Source organism: Hydractinia symbiolongicarpus, chromosome 9 (genome assembly GCF_029227915.1).
Source record: "Hydractinia symbiolongicarpus strain clone_291-10 chromosome 9, HSymV2.1, whole genome shotgun sequence".
Taxonomy (NCBI): Eukaryota; Metazoa; Cnidaria; class Hydrozoa; order Anthoathecata; family Hydractiniidae; genus Hydractinia; species Hydractinia symbiolongicarpus.
Window position 1 is genome coordinate 28,444,494 of NC_079883.1, and position 22,726 is coordinate 28,467,219.

The window sequence follows — 22,726 nt, forward strand, 5'->3', positions numbered from 1 at the left end:
TGCATTAATTAGCACAATTATCAGCAAAAGATTCCTACACAACTTTTCAACTACACAACTTTTCAACTACACAACTTTTCAACTACACAACTTTTCAACTACACAACTTTTCAACTACACAACTTTTCAACTACACAAGTTTTCAACTACACAACTTTTCAACTACACAACTTTTCAACTACACAACTTTTCAACTACACAACTTTTCAACTACACAACTTTTCAACTACACAACTTTTCAACTACACAACTTTTCAACTACACAACTTTTCAACTACACAACTTTTCAACTACACAACTTTTCAACTAGACAACTTTTCAACTAGACAACTTTTCAACTACACAACTTTTCAACTACACAACTTTTCAACTACACAACTTTTCAACTACACAACTTTTCAACTACACAACTTTTCAACTAGACAACTTTTCAACTACACAACTTTTCAACTACACAACTTTTCAACTACACAACTTTTCAACTACACAACTTTTCAACTAGACAACTTTTCAACTAGACAACTTTTTAACTACACAACTTTTCAACTAGACAACTTTTCAACTACACAACTTTTCAACTACACAACTTTTCAACTACACAACTTTTCAACTACAAAACTTTTCAACTACACAACTTTTCAACTAGACAACTTTTCAACTACACAACTTTTCAACTACAAAACTTTTCAACTACACAACTTTTCAACTACACAACTTTTCAACTACACAACTTTTCAACTACACAACTTTTCAACTAGACAACTTTTCAACTAGACAACTTTTTAACTACACAACTTTTCAACTAGACAACTTTTCAACTACACAACTTTTCAACTACACATTTTTTCAACTAGACATTTTTTCAAGCTCTTCATATGAGTCAAATTTGTTTTTTTTTTTGCGAGCGTTAGACTGTAATTATGTAGAATCTTCTGTTTGTTTTATGTGGAATTGATTTATATTGGATTATTGTTAGGAAATGAATCTATCTTTTTTTAGGGAAAAAAAGAAACTTAAATAATGTACTTGTGAGGTTGTGAGAGTTTCTTGGTTTCAAAAATGGTACGTAAAGTTGATGCAATCGATTTTATTTTTTACTTGGTCATAGGAAGCGAGTAATTAATTTGATTAATTCTCACAAACAATTATCTACAAATCTAGTATTTTTTCGCAATTTTATTTTATGGCATTTTACTAGGACAAGGTAGCCATTAATTGAACTTACTCATATCACAGAGGCTGGGAATTATTTTATCAACTACAGAAAAGGAAATTTTCTATGAAAGTCTAGAGAAGAAAAAAACGATAAAGTCCTTTTTTATTAATTTAAGGAAAAGTCATTTCTAGTAATTTTGCGAAGATTTTTTTTTTCGCAAATTAACCTTCTACGGATTTTGGCGCATGTAAATTTTTCGGAATATAGATAATAGTAACATTTTTTTAAACTTGGCAGTGTTTCTTTTTAGGGTAAAGCAAAAAAAGCGAGAAAGTTTGCAGCTGTGAAACGACTTATCAGTCCGAAAGATGCGAGAATGTAAATTTATTTAAAATGTTGTAATAACTGGTGTTGTTGCCGCGTCATCGTCATGTCATATTGTCATTGTCATCGACCTTGTTGTTTTTCTTTACACTTGCAATTTGTTTCACTAGAAAAGAGAATCAGAAAAAAAAGGAAGCAGAGCAAAAGAAGAAGGAAGAAAACCAAGTTAGACACCTGTGAGTTATTTGTTTTATTTGTCTTCTCTTAGTTCATTTTGTTATATATTTTACAATATCTGTTTCTTATTTTTTCTTAACACTCTAACCCCATGTCTTTTGCGGATACAAATCGTGATACTTTCTTCAATTATTGCAGCTTGGTAAAGCTTCCAAGTAAGCCTGCTTATACACACGTGTACTAGCATGTATCAATGCAGAGTTTTTTTAAAATAACTTTATAACGAAATAAATGTTTTTTTTTCTTCTTCCTAAAAAGACAAACAAAATGAAAAAAAAAAATCGAAAAAAAAAGTAATTTGTAAAGGACATCTGTTTGTGGCTGAGCACTCCATATTTGCTAACGCCTGCCTCCCCTAAGGTGCGTACGTTTTTTTTTTGATGGCCTATCCTGGAATGTTTTTGGGCAAAGTAATTGGCACAATACATAGAATATCAAGTGATGGCAAAATTTTGTTATCCTTTCCCTATTCGTTGCAAAAAAAATACCATTTGCTATTTCACAAGCTTTAATATATTTTTGCTGGATGTGGTTATTTTTTCATATTTTTCGTTTAGAGAACAAGTGTCGTCAGCCATGTTTTTCCAGCATAACAATCAACTTGGACCTCCCTATCGAGTGCTAATTGATACGAATTTTATAAATTTCTCCATCCAAAATAAGCTCGATATATTTCAATCCATGATCGACTGTTTATATGCTAAATGTGAGTGTTTGTTTGTAGGTGTAACATAATAGCCTTATTCTGTCTGTCTGTATGCGATAAAAAACGTCGTGCTACGGGTACACGAAGTAGCGTGCAATTTGAAGACAGGCGACCCCGTGGATTTGTCCTCAGATTAAAGGGGCTTTGAAACGGCTATGGGTTTTCGACATTAGTGACTTACACGAACGTTGAGCTAATGGCGGTGGAAACGTTTATGATCACTGAGGACAAAAAACAACAAATTATATCATCTTAAATATTATATTGGGCATCCAATTATAACCAAAACTGACAGAAAAGTTCCCTATATATATATGATATCTATGATTTATTTTTGTAAAAAGCTGAACACCCTGATTTACTCTTATCCTAACAAATATTCACATGGTCATTCAGCAACATTCTAAGAGACCATTTCTAATTTCCTCATTTCGCAGTAAAAAACAGGCGGTTTAAAATCGACCCTATTTTTTGCGGGAATAAAAACTGTGCGACTTTTCTGAGAAATGTAATTCTAATTTTAAGGTTTTTTATTTTCAAAACAGGCATACCATACATCACTGATTGTGTGATGGCAGAGATAGAAAAACTTGGATCACATTACAGGGTGGCGTTAAGGTATGTAAACAAACTTCACAAAACATCTTATGCATGCTATTTTTTGCACTGAACTGATTACTTATGATCTTAATTATATCATGTGAAAACCAATACGATATTAAAACTACAGTCTTCTCAGTAAAGATATAAAATGTTCCGCTGGTAAAGAGTATGTTTATCATCATGTATTTGGTTCCATTATTTACAAATGGTTCTTCTCCATAAGAAAAGGTTAAAAGTTATTTGCAAATAAGTTATGATAAATTTATACATATAATACAATTAATAAAATACTATAAAATCCTACACTTAAGATAAGTCAAGACACATGGTAATTGGAACAGAACGCTGAGAAAAGGCTGAAAACAGGGAGACAAAAGAAAATTGGAACGTGGAAAAAGTAGAAGACAAAAGTGCATAAGTTCGCCAATTAAATTGTAGCTTAAATAAATTGAATAAAATAGACATTAGTAGGCACATGTAGCTAAGTAAATTGGGGTAGTAGACACAGTAGTATGTGACTTTGGCTGACCATCACATCGACCTGTAGCATTTCTGTGTACGGACTTTCGTTTAGGATAGCGAAAGATGAACGTTTCGAGCGATTACCTTGCATGCACAAAGGCACTTATGCCGATGATTGTCTTGTTAACAGAGTGAAGCAGGTATGCAAGAACTTATTCCCTTACCACAAACAAAGTAATTAGCCTCCAACTGTTTAATGCGCGATATAAATAGTTGTATTATTCCTTATGTTATGCAAACTATAAAATGGTTCGTGGACATCTGTGTAGTCGTTAGTATCTTACCGGATGGGCTGCGTTTTTTGTGCCCTCGGACTAACGCCTGCTCCGGTATTATGTTAGCGATGTACAATGTAGCACTGTTTTAAATTTATGATTGAAAATGATCATTCGTAATCTCGTTGTATTTTAGCATAGATGTTACATTGTTGCTACTTGCGATAGAGATTTAAAACGAAGAATTCGAAAAGTTCCCGGTGTACCGATTATGTACTTATCGAAACATAGGTTGGTTGTCATAGCTTTTTTCTACTGCTAACAATGCTTTATGAAGTTATGTAAATAATCAAAAATGCGTTTGATGCATACTATGAGAATAAATAAAACGCCCAATAATAACGGGCGTAAAATTGTTTTTTAAATATCTTTAGGTACAGTATCGAAAGAATGCCAGACGCTTTTGGTGGTAAGTGACTTCTTATATTTTTCTTATTTCTTGTCAAATATTTCGTTCTCGTCAAGCAGGAAAAGGTTGCTTTTTTTTACTCTTCCCTTTCCGTGCTATACTATCTCCCAAGAATATATCTCTGCAATGGCAAGAGTAATTTTTTTACATCGTAAAGCTGATTTAATTTTTTAATTTGGAAATAACTTTCTTCTTTTAGCACCCCGGACATGATGATATATTGTTGTTCCAGATTTTATCGTCATTCTTTTTTCAATATTTTTTGTGAAAGAAGACAGTAGTTTGTAAAATTATTTATTTTTTAAAAATATGCATGTATACTGTGTTTTTAAAGAAAATTTTTGATCGAAATCTTTTTTTCTCGTGGTGTACGTTTTAAATTTTCCACAAAGACAAGTGAGATTCCGTCATATTTTTTCCAAGTCGGATTTAAGAATCTTAGGGATCGGCGAAGTGAATGATGAAATAAAAAAAAAAGAGGTTTAACGTGTCGCTCATATATGTACAAAAAACTGCTCGTCGAAAAATGCTCCAGTAATACATTGTGAGGTCAATGATAACTAACACTCCTGTATTTCCAGCATTATTGTTACTATTAATATTATTGTCGATTATAACGAGTGCTTATCGGTTTAAACGTTTTTATCTTAGGGCACAAAAATTTAGACAATGCACGTAAAAAATGTTCGTCCACCGACATATTAAATCATATAAAATCCGACATTGCACATTAAAATATTTCATGATCCAACTTTGTTGTTACTAGTAGAGCTGTCTCGATGTCGCCCATTGCAAGTAGCAAAATTTTTCTCAATCAAGACTTTTAATCAAGTCGCTCGTTCTAATCTTTGTTTTTCTGCTTTAAGTAAACCGAAAGTTCGTTTCAATCATGCCACTATTTATCTAAAAAAAAGCTGAAGAATTTCCGTTTGCCATATTTTATTTATTGTAATAAGGCGTTCATACAGTGGGATCGAACACTATCTAAGTATGTCGTCTGACCATTTAAGTAAAAACTATTGACTGTAACATCCAATCTAGCATCATCCCCCTTTTTGCCGTCTACAAATTCTGCATCGGATACTGGTTTCACTTCAATTTATTTTTTGCTAACTTCGTATCATAGCCAGTCAGATTTACCGTGTCGTTGTATAACATAAACAACTTTCTTTCGAGACATGCGCTAAACGTTAAACTTAACCCGACATGCACAACAAACTGACAGATTTGGGATGGGCTATCCATGTCTCAAGCGTTTTGCAACCCAAAACTCGTTAACCAATTTGAAGAAGCCCCCAGTAGCCTTCTGGTTTTCACTCAACTGATAGTTCAGGTTTCACTGTGTAAATCCCTCATCCTATTTTCCATCTTTATTATTTCTTTTTTCAACCCTGACACTGTAAACTTTATCTGAATTGCTCTGATTTGCAACATGCAAAAACATTTTGGTGTTTTTTTTTCTACAACTGCTGGAATCTATCTTCGACTTACGCCGTCGAAGAAGTCGTGTCTTGTCAAAATGTTTGTGAATTTTAAAGCAGTTTTTAATCCCTTTTGGTCGAATAAAAAATGAAATGCAATAAAAATATTAGAAACGTTAGCGCGCGTCAACCTAAAGAGTATTTTCAGTCAACAGACGAATCCTCTTTGCTTAGAACTCTTATCGTTTATGCGCAAAATCTCTAAACGCCATTGTGTAAAATATATTTTAATTTTGTAATGGCAAAACAAAGGAAAATGGCTTCTGGACCAAGCTCTGATGGTAGGAATATTGAATAGTATTTGTTTTATATCAGCTGTGAAGAAGCTTTTTTTAAATCAAACCATAGTTAAGAAATATTAGAAAAAAAACCCAGGTAGTTATATTTGAATGAAACCAAAGGGAAAAGGCCAACAACAACATAGCTAGCTAGCTAGCTAAGTAGATAGATAGATAGATGTGCATATTTTACATGGCTAGCCTCACAAATATCGAGGGATATACCCTGTCTATTATTTCCAGGAGGGGCCATGGCGTAGATGGAGAGTCCTAGAGTATTTAATACTCATTTTAAGCTACGCAGACCCAATTAGAGCCCGCGCTCTACTAGACAACTCCCGGCAACATCCAACGGCCTACACAGTGTGCCGTCTTCCCAATTTCCCTCACATGGCTTGGGTTAACCCAGGGCTATGGTAACATCCAACGGCCCACACAGTGTGCCGTCTTCCCAATTTCCCTCACATGGCTTGGGTTAACCCGGGGCTATGGTAACATTCACTCGCCCATGTTGAATCGCCGTCAAGAGGAATCGAACCCCGGTCTCCCGCACAGAGTACGAGAGCTATAACCACTAATCTACGGCGCCACAATATAGCTATATATACAGTACACAACACAGATCTCATAGATAAATAATTGTATCTATTTCAATAGATTATCTCTCAAATGGAATGTTTTCTTGCTAAAAACGCACATTTAATAGCCTTCTCTTTTGAAGTTGTTTTTTTGTCTCCTAGCAACTGTTTTTCTATGGCAAAACAATAGCTACCTAGCTATTACGAGTCTTCTTTCTTCTTATCATAATTCAATTATAGTAAATTTAAGTCCTTGAGAATAGGTAAATTTCGAGTCGTGGAGTTGGGTAGTTAGGTAGTTGCCAAGAGGGGTGGGGGGGGGGGGAGAGTTAGAGAGTTGCTAAATTTCACAGTAATGAAGTTGAAAGTCATATTTGCTTTCTTTTGTGGAGCCTATTATTTTTTTATACTTTTAACACATAATGTGTGAGGTTGCAATGGGGATACACAACTGTATTCTGAAGTAACCAACGGAGAACCAGCAGTTTTTTTAAGTGTCCAAAAGAGAACGACCAGTTAAATAGATAAACAAATTAAACGCAACTACCGCTTTGAATGTGAAACATTTTATAATGTATGCAACAATTCACGACCCATTTTTGCTGAAATGTTTATGCCTGGTGTGAGTCTGGCTTGACGCAACAGTTGAGACAGAAGGCTTTTAAAACCACACACAGGAATTAACAAAAACAAAATTAATATTTTAAATAACGAACTAATATCTGAATTGTAAACCAAATATAACGAAAAACATGAGAAGTAAGAGGAGAGTCCAAAAAGAGACATTGTTTTCTTGTGGTAGACGTTAAAGTTTGAATGAACTACTGCTGTTGTATCCACTGTTGAGGAATCCATATCAAATTTTAGTTTATTTTTCACAGCGATTTTACACTTCCTTCAATGTTTCCTAAAAAATTATTCCGCTTCTATCAGATTATGTATTTGACCAAAGGATTTTCATTTTGCAATTCATGTATTGTAAACCAAATAAAACGCTATACGGAGGAGGGTCCAAAATCAGACATTTTTTTCTTTTAGTAGACAAAGTAAAAGTGGAAAACGTTGTGGCTCTGGGCAGAATATATATGTCTATTTTTCTCACATGGTTTCTATTCAAGTAAATAAATTATGCTTTCGATATGAACGTTTTTCTTTGAAATGTGTTACATTTTATTTCAAGGAATAAACTTTAATCCTGAAAACACTATTTTCGTTTTGTTCTTCTTGTTTCCATTATTTACTTTAGGCGAAATAAATAAGTAAACAACTTATATATGTTGATTATTTATTGGGAATTCCGTGAATTTCATTCATATTTTTGAAAATTAATATTCGCGGAATTCATTTATTGGACCTCATGAAAACCACCTGAAAGTGGTTAGTTAGCAAGAGCATAAAGTATCAGAAAAAAGCCCTGGAGACTAGGTCCCCTTTTATTTATCATATTTGGTAGTTTTAAGGTTAGAAGTGTTGTGAATAAAAATCACAGCACCTTTGTGCCGCTGTTGATGCCTTATTTGGAGTAAATCAATAATAACTGTTGGTTCTCTTGTGGTTACTCAAAAAAACAGCTGGTTCTCTGGTGGTTACTTCATAATACTGGTGGTTCTCTGGTGGTTACTGCTGGTTCCTACTTTTAGTATCTACATGGGATTTTAGCCAAACTAGCAGAATATAATTCCTTATCTGTTTTCAGGAATTCTCCTGAAAATTATGACACAGCACAGGACCCTTTGGCACAGGTGTTGACAAAACTGAGATTAAAAAATACTTTCTCCTAAAGTATTTTTTTCATGAGATCACATTGGAAAGGGCCCTGGAACTATAAAAATTACAGGTTTATTAATGGCACTTTTAACCTGGAGATTCTGTGCTTTTCTGGATTTTTTTATTTCTGTTTGTTAAAAAGAATAAAGTTTGACAATATGCAACGGCGAATAAAAGTTCATGGATTGTACAGTCTGCGTGCTCTGATTGGTCGAGAATGTTGATAAAAGTTCTCATACACAAACTCAATTCTGTACACTTCTTAAGACAGCAGTACAAGGTGTTTGACTTTATAAAATTGAAGCTTTCACTCCCAACTAAGTTAACCCTAAAATGTTCATAACATATATATATATTATATATATATTGCACACAGACAAACATTTGTTTTGTAAAAAACAGAAATTTAACCTTAAATGGGGAGGGGGGTAATTTGTTAACATGGGGTACCCCAATTGGAGTAGTAGTTTCATTGTACAGACCAGATGACTATGTGCTCTCTTTTACAGATGACAAGTTTTGTAGATGGAAACCGTCCCATTGGTTTGGCCTAAATGGTTTCTATTAGCAATAATTTCACATGTTAATAGCTTAAAAAAAGGCTTATCCCATGCAAGGTTCTCACAGGAAATCTTTTAGTTAAAATGATAACATGGAAATGAGGCTGGAAATTATTTTTAAATGTGAGTAATTTAGAAAGGAGGCTTTACCCCAGCAGGGTTTTTTCTCCTTATGAACATGGTCGTCTTTCTTCTTATATCTATGTTATGAAGTTGTCTTCACAATAATTAAATAACATGAAAACGAGGCATTGCCCAATTTTTTGTAAAAGATTTGAGATTAAGTTGTTTTGGCTGAAGGTAAGCTTCAAATTTTCCCTTCTTTATGGAGACTTGGAATTTTTGCATAAACACATAATACATATTAATTTTTGATATATAAAATTTCCCAAATGAGACCTGTGCCATGAAGAAAAGATTTACTACACTAGTTTGATTTATGTGAAGCCATCTTCTGGTCAGTGAAATGATTGAGAAACATTATTTCTCAAGAACAGGATTAACGTCTCCTGTTCAGGTATAACAAGTAGTTGCATGTCATGGGCCATTTTTAATAAACTGGCAAAAAAGTTATTTTCTGTCTGAAATACTTAGGGACCATGTACAAATTCGATCTCATGATATACAATTTGTTTCCCAAAACAAATTTTAATACATTGTAGACAGTTTTAAACATCTCATTGTTTTGATGTGGGACAATTTTTTTAAATATTTTTCAAATTAGAAAAAAAATTAAATTAGATTTGAGACAATATGAGACGAATCTAATTGTGTATAATAACTAAAAATAATTTTAAATGATCATATTTTATTCAAAACATCGTGATATTTTTAAGCTTTAATAGACTATGTGATTGTCATTTCACAACAAAATTTTCAATTTTCAAGTTTTCTACTGATTCAGCTTTGTACATTTTTAATGAATTACAGCAAAGTTCAATTTTTATAAGCCCCCGTGTATGTATTCCTTATTTTGATTAATTTAAAGGTGATTTCTGTACTTGCTGGGATTAAATGCTAGGTTTTTTCAGAAAAAGTATTTCCACAAATCTAGTATATATTTTCGTAATTTCAGGCCGATTTATTAAAAGAAGGTAGCCTTTAATTGAACTTGCTCATATCACAGAGGCTGGCCAATTATTTTTATCAACTAACAAAAAAAAAAACATTTACCAAGAATAACTAAGTTTCACATAAATTATTTTAGCGAAATCTTTGCACAGACAAATTTTTGCAAATATGGATAAAATTCAGTTTCGCTCATACAGTTCATACAGTTTCTCTCAGCTGATACACTCAATGTGTCAGAAAAATTCCTTAATTCAAATCAATGCCCTCTTAAATGGTAGTAGATTTAATTATGCTTTTTGAGTGGGGTAGAACATTTCCCTCGAAACATTAAAGAAGAAAGAATTTTCGGACAATGATGATGTGCCGAAGAACAATAAAAGTACCTAATAACTAAAAGCGCAAAAAATTGTTTGCGATTTAGCTTAATATTTCTCACCTAAACTATCTCAATTTCGTGGAGGTAAGAAAAATGATGGTGGTTCTCCTGGCTAATTCGATGGAAGAATTAGTTGAAACATTTGAGAAGTGGAAGAAAAGGTTTGAAAAGAAAGGTTAACTAAAGTCTAAAGTCATGATAATTAGTGGCATTGAAGCTAAGCGTGACTTTGTTCGCAAAAATGTTAAAAGGTGACATTCAGTTTGTAAGTAAACGTTGTAAATGTCAGGCTTTATACAATAAATTATTTCCAGCTTTAATGATGCACAACAGTAGCTTGTGAGAAATAGTTGGGAAATTCTGTTCTGATAATATGTGTAACAAAAAGTTGAAATTCTTTTATTCTTATTTTTTCACGTACATATTGATCAAAGAATCAAGCTTGTCCAATCAGATCAAGTGAATCTAATTCATAACACACCTGACTTTGATTTAATGATTTTGATGCAGAATGCTCTCATGTCTTAATATTACAGACACATTTTTTTATCAAATTGATTTATGTATACAATCAAAAATTTTGCACTGTTTTAGTATGTCTTACTGCTGTTTTTCAATTCTATCACAGCGATGTCAACATTCCAAACCTTAATCATAAACATGTACTTTTATACTGTGTTGCTAAAATTTAAATTCTTGTTAAAGTTTCTTTTGTTGTTAAAAACAATATTTTTTTCATACTTGTAGGAGCCAAGTATCATTGCAACTACTGCCATGCAGACTGTTCTGGTTTACGCATCTCTTGTGCAGAATGTTCTGATTTTGATGCTTGTCTTCAGGTATGTTGTGTTATATTTTTATATTCTTGTGTATATTTGTTCTGTCTTATCCATGTTTTATCATGTCTTATCTTTTACATAGAAGGGAGTAAAACATTTCACATATTAAAAAAACGCTGAACTGCAAGGAAATCTTTTGACGTTTTTTAATTTTTTTCTAATTTAAAGCTTTGGACATTTAAGATATACCAATAATGAAAAAACATTTGAAATTTGGTTAACACTTAAAGGGGAATTAAGTCCAAATATTTTTTCTTCGGAAATATTTTTTACAAACCCTACATATTTTGATAGTATATAAAAAAAATTGAAATCTTTTGAATTTACATCACTTTTCTAGCATAAAAGTTGACAACAGTAATCGCCATGTTAAAATCAAAACAATATCTGCGATGGAGATCTATGACGTATTGTACATTCATTTCAATTTTTTGATCTCTTCGTCTTTTTTAAAGTTGTTTACACAATGTAAACAGGGGTGGATCTAGGAAATTTTCTTAGTAGGTCATGATGCTAAGAAGGTCATGATGCTCATTCATGTAACATCCTGTTACTGACGTTTCACTAGAGTTACTTGGATATTCTAAAAATAGGAGAGAGTCAGAGCAGGAGCTTAAATTTTCCATATCTCGCTGCTTGCCTCATCGCAAGCTTATGCTTCTTCAGCATAAGATACGTCATGATGTAACAGTCTCCAGAATCAGTCGTAAACCTCAAAAAATTTAAATGGGGCTTACTGTTCGCATATAGATGGGGTAAGTTTTATATTAAAATCAATCCAAATAATATTTGTTTTTCAAAATTTTGACCAGAATTTGGGAAACGAACATAATGTTAACCAAAATAATGTTATTTAAGTTTGAGGCTTAATTCCCCTCATAAGCTTGAAAGAAGAAGCAAGTGTAATGTACAAATCAATTTTGTTTATAAAAACTCTTAGTTGCACGACAAAGAATAATATTATTGACCTGTTTACACATTTTTATCAAAGCCTTTTTTACCTAAATAAATGTGAACAATAAAGTTAGGTCTGATGTGTGTTTTTATTTGATTTTAGTGTTTTGCATCAGGTGCAGAAATGGGTAACCACAAGCGAGGTCACAATTATCAATTAATGGTATTTTTATTACTTATAATAAAAGAATGTAATCATTTGTCTTGTTTATTTTAAGTAGTCGTTTTGTTGACTGCTGTAGCATGAGGCCATTTGCATGTGAAAAAAACAACCACTGGTTTTCCTGGTGACTTAAGTTGTGTTGATTTTGAGTGTGAATACTTTTACCAGTATTTACATGTTTATGTCTCTTTCACGAGAGCTTATTTTTTTTACATACTATGAATCAGTCATGAATTGCAAAATTTAGAGAGTCCTTGCTTGTTTTTTTTTGTCTCTTTGTTTATTTACTACTAGTCGATAAGGCTTCTGGAAAAATCCACTCAGGCAGGAGGACAATAAAAAAATAGGCTGTCTTAGATTTTTTGCTGACGTCAGCAGTGCAGGTACAACAAAAATTTGGCGAAGTTTAGTTTTATTCGTTGCCTGTAATGTGTGGAGGTTAAAACGCTGATCAAAATAATGTATAGGATCAAATGTTTTCGACAAACGCCTAAGGAGAAATAAGGGATCAAAAATTTTGCTGATGTAAGTAATGGCCCGTCAAAACCCAAACTTTTTTTTTAGAAATTTGTATACCTGTTGTCTTAATTGTATAGATCTGGAAATGCTGATTAAGAAAATGTATAGGATCATGTACTTTTGACAAACGGTTGCAGAGATATTAGGGTTTAAAGATTTTTGATGACGTCATGAATCTTAAAAGGCGAAATATGTGACTAACCTGAAAATCTTTGTAGCTCTGACTTAAGTTTAACACAACAATCATTAAACACAACAGCAACACAACAGCAACGCAATGTTGTACCAAGGTATCAGATCTGCACCAAACAGAACAAAAACCCCATCCAACACTATTGTAATTAGTTATACTGTCTAAACACGAACAGTAGATTAACAATCTTCCCCACTTTTCTTCAATCTTTATGTACACTATTTACACATCACCAACTTGAGATTAATGGAACCCACCACGCTGAAGGGTTCTCAATAGTCCCTCAGCAGATGCTGAGGGACTATTGAGAACCTCTTTTCGTCAGACAATTTGCAATTTGTTTCTTGCTATCAATCCACTTTACATCTGTTATTTCTTCTCTGTCAATCATTTCTTTAAGTATAGACAAATCTATCCATAGTCGCTTATCCACAACAGATTAGATCGAATGAACTGCTTCGAATAGTTGTTGACTGTCTGTGTAACATATAATGGAATTTAAAACATTACGACCACATACTTCAGTCAGTAAATTTGATAACCAGAATGCTGCTTCTGCAGCTTCAACTTGAATCAGAGTTTCTGCAGCCATTGTACTCTTTACTACTCTTTGCAGGCGCTTTGACTGCCACATAATGGGTGATAGATTTCCACAGTCGTCTTTCAGAAATATTATATATCCGCCTTGAGATCCTCCGTTTCTAATGTTTGCAAAGGATGCGTCATTGTAGACTTCAAGATTCAAATTTTTCATAGTACCTTTAAACTGTAAAATAACATTTTTGTTTTTGGCTTTTCCCAGAACTTTGTTGCCTTTCAATAAATCATCTATTGTGGCTTCCTTTACTGATGCTCCTAATTCACAGACTTCAAACATGATATCGGGTCTGGTCTGTCCACTTAACTAGCACAGCCGTCCTATTAAAGCTCTGAATTTCCTGATCTCATTTTCATTCAGTGGATAATTCTTCTTCCCCTTTCTTTCTTTTTCTATCTATAACAAGAAACACTCTCCGTAAAGGTTCTATAACATTTTCGATGAAATCCTCATTTCCGCCCCAACAAAAATCATCAACATGTGTAGCCATTACTCCTGATAATTGTTGACCATGATGCCAGTAAAATATTGCAGGATCACTCTTGCTCACCGAGACATTAAGATTTATGAGCTCTTCTTTTACCAGCAAATAGCAACAGCGAGAAGCATCCACCAAACCATAAATGCATTCCTTAAGCTTCCACAAAGAATTTCCATTATCAGCTTCTTTTGGAGGTTTTAGGTAAACAGTTCTTTCAATCTCCTTTCCTTGTAAAAATGCAGATTTGATATCAATAGAACTGCACCTCCAATTATTGTAAGCAATGAGGGTGAGTATCAAACGCAAGCTTTCCTTTGAGCAAGTTGGGGAGTCTTTTAAAATGTCATTATCTATCTCCTCGAAGCCCCCCGCAACTAATCTGGCTTTCATCTTTTTCTTCCCATTTAGTATTTTCTCAGTCACGACCCATCTCACAGACAATGCCTTTTGTCCATGGTTTTCAACATTTTCATAAACCTGTTCTTTTTTTTCATTTTTCCAATTCGTCAATTTTAGCATTCAAGACGTCAGAATCTGCAAATTTTACTTGCGAAAGAAGTGCCTCTTCTGTGTTTATTGGCTGCCAACTTCAATTTCCTCCCAATCAACACATGACAATGAATTACTATCTACATCTCGTATATTCAAATAGGATTTATATTTTCCAGTTGCTTTACCACCTTTTGATATAATTTCCACATCTTTAACTGTATCACAGTCCTTGAACTTACACTTTACAAATGACTTAGCTTTGGGTTTAACGGAACCATCAAACCACTTTTGGTCTTGTGTGTCACTGTTTGTTACATCTAAGGAAAGTCGACTTATGCTATTGGTTAGATTATTTATATCATTAATTTCATCTGATGCAACTTGTCTCTCCTTTCTAATGGCATCCCTTCTTTCTTGTTCATCACTTTGGAAATTCTGCAAATCAATATCAGAATTTTCAGCACTGTCATCACTATCTCCATCACCTACTACTTCTTCATTCACAGGATTATCGGTGTCGGTTAAAGATGTTATTGGTTTATTTCTGCAACTTTCTATGGGAGTAGCATCAATCAGAGAAAAGCCTGTGTCTCTTTGGATACGACAAGGGTGCACACGGACATACGAACTGCCATGTTTTATTAAAACCTGTTTGCCATCCTGTCCTATGACACTACCTGGGCCTTTCCAAGCATTGCTTGTGTTTCTTTTGTAAAATACCTTGTCCCCAGTTTCAAATCTATCATCACCTGACGTTCTTGTTTGATGCCTTAATGCTCTTCTAACCTTTTCCGCTGATTCACTTTGTATGAATGCCTTTCGTGCAGCGTTCATAGCATTTAGATTTGTTGCAACAATCTCACTGGAAGTCTTTCCTTCTAAAGCTGGTAACTTAGCATTATCGCAGTTCAGAAGATTTGGGTTGAATCCAAAAACAAGTTGGTTCGGACTGTAGCCATTGACATTTTTCAGGGAATTTTTGGCGCTCACTGACCAGGCTACTGCCATGTCCAAATCGACTGTAACTTTATCCTCCATCATCTTGCTAACATTATAACCAAGAATAGCATTATGTCTTTCCACCAAACCATTGCTCCAAGGGCTTTCTGCAGCTGTTGTGCATATTCTGATGTTGGCATTTTCACACATCGATACAAAATCCTCATTTGCAAATTCTCCACCGTTATCAATAAGAAATTTTTCAGCAGAACCAAATATGGAAATCCATATTTGAAAGATTCGTTTGATTATTTCTTCTTTCCTTTTTGTTTTGATGATGCACGAAGTACTGTAGCGAGTAAAATGGTCAACTAAATGCAAGAACCAAACCTTTGGCGAATCTGACCATTCTTTCAGATCTAATGCTACTGTTTCATTGAATCGTCTTGCCATTGGAAAACCTACAATCGGGGTTGGCTTTGGCTTTTTGAATTTCAAACAAATTTGGCAGGAATGCTCAAGCTCATCAAGATGATTAAAGATCTCAACATCATTAATATTTGCATCTATCAGCAACTGTTTTAGTCTTGAACTATTAGGATGACTGAACTGTCGATAAAGTTTGACTGCAGCAGCGGTCTTTTGCAGTGGTGTTTTCTGTTGTAAAAAATTACATATAGCAAGTGCTTCTTCTTTAATGTCTCCTTCTTTGAACTTTCCAACCCTTCCTATTGGAATACAGTAATGACCACAGGAACTGAAAGAAACTGGTATATCTGTGTTGAAGATAATTATTTTATCGTTGGCAATGTCTATTCTAGTATTTGCCTTTTTCATAGCTTCCTTGCTTAGCAATAAGGGTAATGGTATTTGCACCACATCTGTGGATAACATCACGCTTTGTCCAGCAATTATTGTAGGTAAGGTGACATTTTTAACAGATGTCACATGTTTACCACTTCCAAACTTGAATATTGTTGCACTTTTTCTTTCAATCACAGACTTTAACTCTCCATCATTCAATGTGTTCAGATAACATTGCAACCAATCTTCGCCACAAACTGTTTTGGTACACCCAGAGTCAAGTATCGCCATGCTTAAAGTTTCTCCAACAAGATTTGTCATGCATTCTTCAATAAGGGCTACCTGAACTTCATCTGGTGCTTGTTTTGTTTTGTTTTCCTGTCCCTGACGTGTATCTGAGCATGACTTTGCCCAGTGAAAAACTGATCCACAGATAGAACATCTACTAGGCTCACCATTTTTATCTAATGGGTTCAATCTTCTATTCCCATCTGCAAATTTTCGGGTATATGTTCTTCTGTTGTCTCTAGATCGACTTTAAAATTTTATTTTGTCTGTACGTAACTCCATAGTAAATGTCTTCAGTCTTCTCGATTTTGATATCATCACTACCTTGACCAGTCATAAAATTTGAAGGATCACTAAAAATCTTTTTTAGCTGTTCTTTGGCTTTGGTGTATTTTAGTTCTGTTAAAGTTGCTCTAATAAGCTGCTTATGACTTTCCGAAATATTTGAACTGTTAATGAAACGATAAGCTAAAACTCAGGTAATTCCATATCGTAATTCTTGAGCTTGTTGTATAGTCTTTCAAACTCAATAATATAATCATTCATTGTCATTGATGAAGGTCTACAAAATTTTTCAAACTTTTCATATGCTTCATAAGCTGAATGGTGCGAGTCCTTAAGATACAAGGAGTCTAACTTCTTCACGAGTTCCTTAAAACCATCATCAGAACTTAACACTTCAAGTTCCATCTCTAAAATTGCTTCTCGTGCTTGACCAGTCAAAGTCAAAAAAATAGCAGGTGCCTGCTTCTTCTTCTCCAACGAAGTAAATAATTGCCATATCTGTACTTCTTTTTTCCAGTTCTCATAACACATATTAGTGTTATCACCAAGTGTCGGTGGGGCTTTGTAGTGTGCCATCTTTAAAAGGTTAGTACACCCTCTGCTACCAGTGTTAAAAGGCGAAATATGTGACTAACCTGATAATCGTTGGAGCTCTGACTTGGGTTTAACACAACAATCATTAAACACAACAGCAACACAACAGCAACGCAACGTTGTACCAAGGTATCAGATCTGCACCAAACAGAACAAAAACCCCATCCAACACTATTGTAATTAGTTATACTGTCTAAACACGAACAGTAGGTTAACAATGAACCCGTTCATTCCGAAACGGATTTGGGGACCAAGGTTTGGGAAAAGTACCCAAATTGGTCCTAGGTGGTCCCTAGTTACCCACACGGTGAAACATCATTGACGTCACCACCTCGTTTCTAAGTTATTTGACCCCAAAGTAACTTTCCTTTGACATCAGTACTATTTTAACGTTAAAGTTTGGTAAATTACGGAACAATTTTATAGGCGATGTTTTATAGAATTTGTTAAAGAAAATTGTAAAGAATATAATCCACTTTGCAAAAGTCACAGACAGACAGAACTGGCGTATTATTATATAGACTAGTCGATAAAGCCCGTGGAAAAATCCACTGCAGCAGGATAAAAATGAAAAAGAAGCGTCATTTGAATTTTGATGACGTCAGCAACACATCCACAAAAAAATAAATTGAGAAACTTGGTTTCATGTTTCTTCCAATGTGTACTGCTTAAACTGCTGATCAAGAAAATGTATATGATCGTGCGCTTTTGATGAGCGGTTAATGAGATATAAGGGTTCAAAAATTTTGCTGACGTCAGCAATAGCCAGTAAAAACCTCAAATTTTTTTTTTAGAATATTGTATACCTGTTGCCTTCATTGTATAGATCTTAAAACGCTGATCAAGAAAATGTATATGATCATGTACTTTGGACAAACGGTTGCAGAGATATCAAGGTTTAAATGTTTTTTGATGACGTCATCAAGCCGTCCAGTCCGAAACGGATTTGGGGACCTAGGTTTGGGAAACTTACCCAAATTGGTCCCAGGTGGTCCCTAGTTACCCACGCGGTGAAAAATCATTGACGTCACCAACTCGTTTCCAAGTTATTTGGCCTCAAAGTTTTAGGTGCACTGTAATGGCTTCATTAATTTAATATAGGATACTAGTCGATAAGGCCCGTGAAAAAATCCACTTAGGCAGGATAACAGAGAAAAACAACCGTCATTTAAATTTTGATGACGTCAGCAGAGACATGTCAGAACACAATTCTTTTTTTTAGAAATGTGTATGCCTGTTGCCTTCATCGTATAAATCTTGAAACGCTGATCAAGAAAATGTATAGGATCGCGTATTTTTGACAAACGGTTCCAGATATATTAGGGTTTGAAGGTTTTTTGATGACGTCATTAACCCGTCCATTCCGAAACGGATTCGGGGACCCAGGTTTGGGAAACTTACCCAAATTGGTCCAAGGTGGTCCCTAGTTATCTACACAGGAGATGACGTCAGTTATTTCCACCCGTTTCCAAGTTATTTAGCCTTAAATTTAAAAGTGCAATGCAATGGCTTCACTAATCTTAATATACTTTCCTTTGACGTCAATATTGCTTTAACGTCAAAGTTTGCTAATTTACAGAACAAATTTTTAGGCGATATTTTATAGACTTTATCAAAGAAATTATATCCACTTTGCAAAAGTGACAGACAGACAGAACTGGCGTATTATTATATAGACTAGTCGATAAGGCCCGTGGAAAAATCCACTTAGGCAGAAGGACAATGGAAAAGTAGGTTGTTTTAGATTTTTTGCTGACGTCAGCAGTGCAATTACAAAAATATTTGGCGAAATTTAGTTTATTTGTTGCCTGTACTATGCAGATGTTAAAACGCTGACCAAGAAAATGTATATGATCATATCTTTTTGATAAGCAGTTAATGAGACATAAGGGTTTTAACATTTTGCTGATGTCAGCAATGGCCAGTCAAACTCCCCAAATCTTTTTTTTAGAAATTTGTATACCTGCTGCCTTCATTGTATAGGTCTTGAAACGCTTATCAAGAAAATGTATAGGATCGCGTATTTTTGACAAACGGTTGCAGAGATATTAGGATTTGAAGGTTTTTCGATGACGTCATCAACCCGTCCATTCCGAAACGGATTCGGGGACTCAGGTTTGGGAAAATTACCCAAATTGGTCCTAGTTGGTCCCTAGTTACCCACGCGGTGAAAAATCATTGACGTCACCACCTCATTTCCAAGTTATTTGGCCTCAAAGTTTTAAGTGCATTGTAATGGCTTCACTAATCTTAATTAACTTTCCTTTGACGTCAATACTATTTTATCGGTAAAGTTTGGTAAATTACAGAACAATTTTATAGGCGATGTTTTATAGAATTTGTTAAAGAAAATTTTGAAGAATGTAATCCACTTTGCAAAAGTGACAGACAGACACACGGAACTGGCGTATTATTATAGAGACTAGTCGATAAGGCCCGTGGAGAAATCCACTTAGGCAGAAGGACAATGGGAAAATAGGTTCTTTTAGATGTTTTTCTGACGTCAGCAGTGAAGATCCCAAAAAAGTTAGAGAAATTTATTTTATTATTTTATTGTAATGTGTAGAGGTTGAATCACGCTGATCAAAATAATGTGTAGGATGATATGTTTTCGAGGAACGCAAAAAGAGATATAAGTGTTTAAAAATTGTGCTGACGTCAGCAAAGGCCCGTGAAAACACAAAAAAAATTTTTTCAGAAATTCATGTACCTGTTGCCTCCCTCGTATAGATCTTGAAACGCTAATCTAAATTTTTCGGCAACATCAAAGAAAAATGAACACATCCACTTTGCCTGAACAAAAAACATTGACGTCACCGCCTCGTTTCCAAGTTATTTGGCCTCAAAGTTTTAAGTGCATTGTAATGGCTTCACTAATCTTAATTAACTTTCCTTTGACGTCAATACTATTTTATCGGTAAAGTTTGGTAAATTACAGAACAATTTTATAGGCGATGTTTTATAGAATTTGTTAAAGAAAATTTTGAAGAATGTAATCCACTTTGCAAAAGTGACAGACAGACACACGGAACTGGCGTATTATTATAGAGACTAGTCGATAAGGCCCGTGGAGAAATCCACTTAGGCAGAAGGACAATGGGAAAATAGGTTCTTTTAGATGTTTTTCTGACGTCAGCAGTGTATATACAAAAAAATGTTCTTAAAATCTTACACAAAATGTCAAATATCAAATCACATTAAATCCTCCACAAAAATCTTACACAAAATAAAAAAGAACAGCTTGCAAGATGTAAAATCTAGTTGATAAAAAGTTACAACAACGACACTCAAACATCGACACTAACAACACTAAACTCACAAAACCGACAGTAAGAACACCGACAGTTACAACACCAACAGTCACAACACGGATAATAACAATTTCAAAAATAACGCATCTCAAATATTTACATCTTATAAGTGATTATGTTAAAAACCCTCAGTATTTTATTCTGAAGTGTCAAAAAGGAGGCCTCTAAGAGTTAGCAAAAATAAGTTTTTTACACATTTTAAATATTGTTTTTCCCTTACGCTTATACAAAAATATGAAAAAGCCGTAGTTTGGAAAACATAAAATTTAATTCTAGAAAAGTCAGTCATTTTAGTTGCATTACCATCCTCTCCCACAAAAATTTACACAAAATGTAAAAATCAACCAGTTAAGAACACAAAAATTTTCTCTTTTAGTTCCACACTGCCCTTTACCAACAATTTTAAACATAAATGTCAAAAAATTAATGAGCAAAGAATAAACTTGAATCAACAAAGATTATGTGTAGAGCTTGAAACACTAATCAAAATAATGTTAGAATCAAGTACAACACTAACAATAATAATAAAGTCAGAAATAACACATCTCAAATATTTACTTCGTTGAAAACCTTTAATATTTCAATCAGAAGTGTCAAAAAACATCAAATTTATATCTGGAAAACATTTATTCAATTACATACTATCCTGTTTCCCAAAAATATACACAAATTGTAAAAATTAACAGGTTAAGAACACAAAAAAATTTTCCTTTGTATGATGATCTGTAGTTACCTTTACCAACCATTTTAAACGTGAATGTCAAAAATAAATAAGGAGTAAATTTGAATCAACAAAGATATTACTTTTGGAAAACAGAGTGTATATACGGTCCGTCCTCACACAAGTTAACACAAAATGTAAAACAGATCGGTTTTTGAGGAGCACATCCAAATCAACAAAAATCAGTTCATTTAGCATGTTCTATATTGCTATTGCCCATAAATCTTCCACAAAAGGTTATGAAACACATCAAATTATAGAAAAATCAGGCATTTCATAAAATATAAAAAACAAAAAAGTTTTTTCATCATCACCAAACACAGTTATATATTACCACAATTATAAAATTCTTAACAAAAACGTGAAACCATGGAATTTTCTTCCAGCAAAAATGAAATCACATAAAGTTTAGTTCTCCCCAACAAAAGTTTATAATACGAACTATGAAAAAGCCATTAGCTTACACAACAGCCTTTAGTGGAGGCCAATTCTACAAAATTTGTGCTTTCAGTATATTGCATGTGGTCTTTTTCCCACAAAAGTTTACGGAAAATTTTAAAAAACAGCAGTTTGCAACACAAACAAAAACACGAACAACCTTCCCGAACCGAACGACCATCCTCTCATAAATTAAAATTAAGTCAAAAACCCATGTAAATTTCCAATCAAATGTCTAGCTACACCCCCCTGTAAAAATAACCTGGCATTTTACATGTAGGCTGACGAAAGTTAAACAGGATGTCAGAAACAAAACAATAAAAAATAACTTAACACACACGCTTTAAATTCTGGAAAAAAAAATATTCCACTTGTCATATTGCACGTGGTCCCTTTGTAAAGTTTACAGGAAATGCGAAAAGAAATATAAAATACATCTGCAAAAGTTCAAGTCTTTAAAGATTTTGTAGGTAGGTAGCTAGCTAGCTTGTTACATCATAATTCGTGCAGAAAGAAAAGAAGTTTGGAAACTAAGGTAGCTAGCTATAGATAATTAAAAAAGAGGAATAACAATATAAGTCATAGGTTAGAGCTAGCCCATGGAGGACAACATTAGCTAGCAAACAGTAGCTAAGACCCCCAGTTAAATATACTTAAACTGGGAACACTTAGCTAAAACTAAAGCTAGCTATTTATGCTTAGTAAAACACATATAAAGAGAAACAATAGTAATGTAAAAATAATAACATTACAGTGATCAGTAA

The 22,726-nt window shown here is 33.9% G+C and overlaps 2 protein-coding genes across 3 annotated transcripts in view; both read left to right on the forward strand.

Annotated features, from left to right (window-relative positions):
• The first annotated feature begins 991 nt into the window (after positions 1–991).
• On the forward strand, positions 992–4,583 carry LOC130656200 (rRNA-processing protein FCF1 homolog). The gene is made up of 9 exons (XM_057459029.1): positions 992–1,062; positions 1,467–1,534; positions 1,651–1,716; positions 2,275–2,423; positions 2,969–3,041; positions 3,601–3,688; positions 3,960–4,054; positions 4,198–4,232; positions 4,432–4,583. Exons 1-9 carry the CDS (start codon positions 1,060–1,062, stop codon positions 4,443–4,445), a joined length of 591 nt encoding a protein of 196 aa, XP_057315012.1. The 5' UTR covers positions 992–1,059; the 3' UTR covers positions 4,446–4,583.
• A 1,254-nt stretch (positions 4,584–5,837) lies between these two features.
• LOC130656194 (transcriptional adapter 2-beta-like) overlaps positions 5,838–22,726 on the forward strand; it is a 32,981-nt gene continuing 16,092 nt past the window's right edge. Inside the window, exons 1-3 of one of the 2 annotated variants that reach the window (XM_057459021.1) lie at positions 5,838–5,994; positions 11,091–11,182; positions 12,240–12,299. In XM_057459021.1, coding sequence (XP_057315004.1) covers positions 5,952–5,994; positions 11,091–11,182; positions 12,240–12,299 — 195 coding nt within the window. In that variant the 5' untranslated portion in view covers positions 5,838–5,951. Of the gene's footprint in view, positions 5,995–11,090; positions 11,183–11,750; positions 11,938–12,239; positions 12,300–22,726 lie in introns of those variants that run through there. The other variant, XM_057459022.1, reaches the window with a different exon arrangement.

Bases quoted from the DNA above. Each gene is read 5' to 3' on its own strand.
- LOC130656200 (XM_057459029.1), top strand. The intron at 1,717-2,274 runs GTGAGTTATTTG...TTTTTCGTTTAG, and splicing joins GAAAACCAAGTTAGACACCT to AGAACAAGTGTCGTCAGCCA. The intron at 3,042-3,600 runs GTATGTAAACAA...ACTTTCGTTTAG, and splicing joins CATTACAGGGTGGCGTTAAG to GATAGCGAAAGATGAACGTT.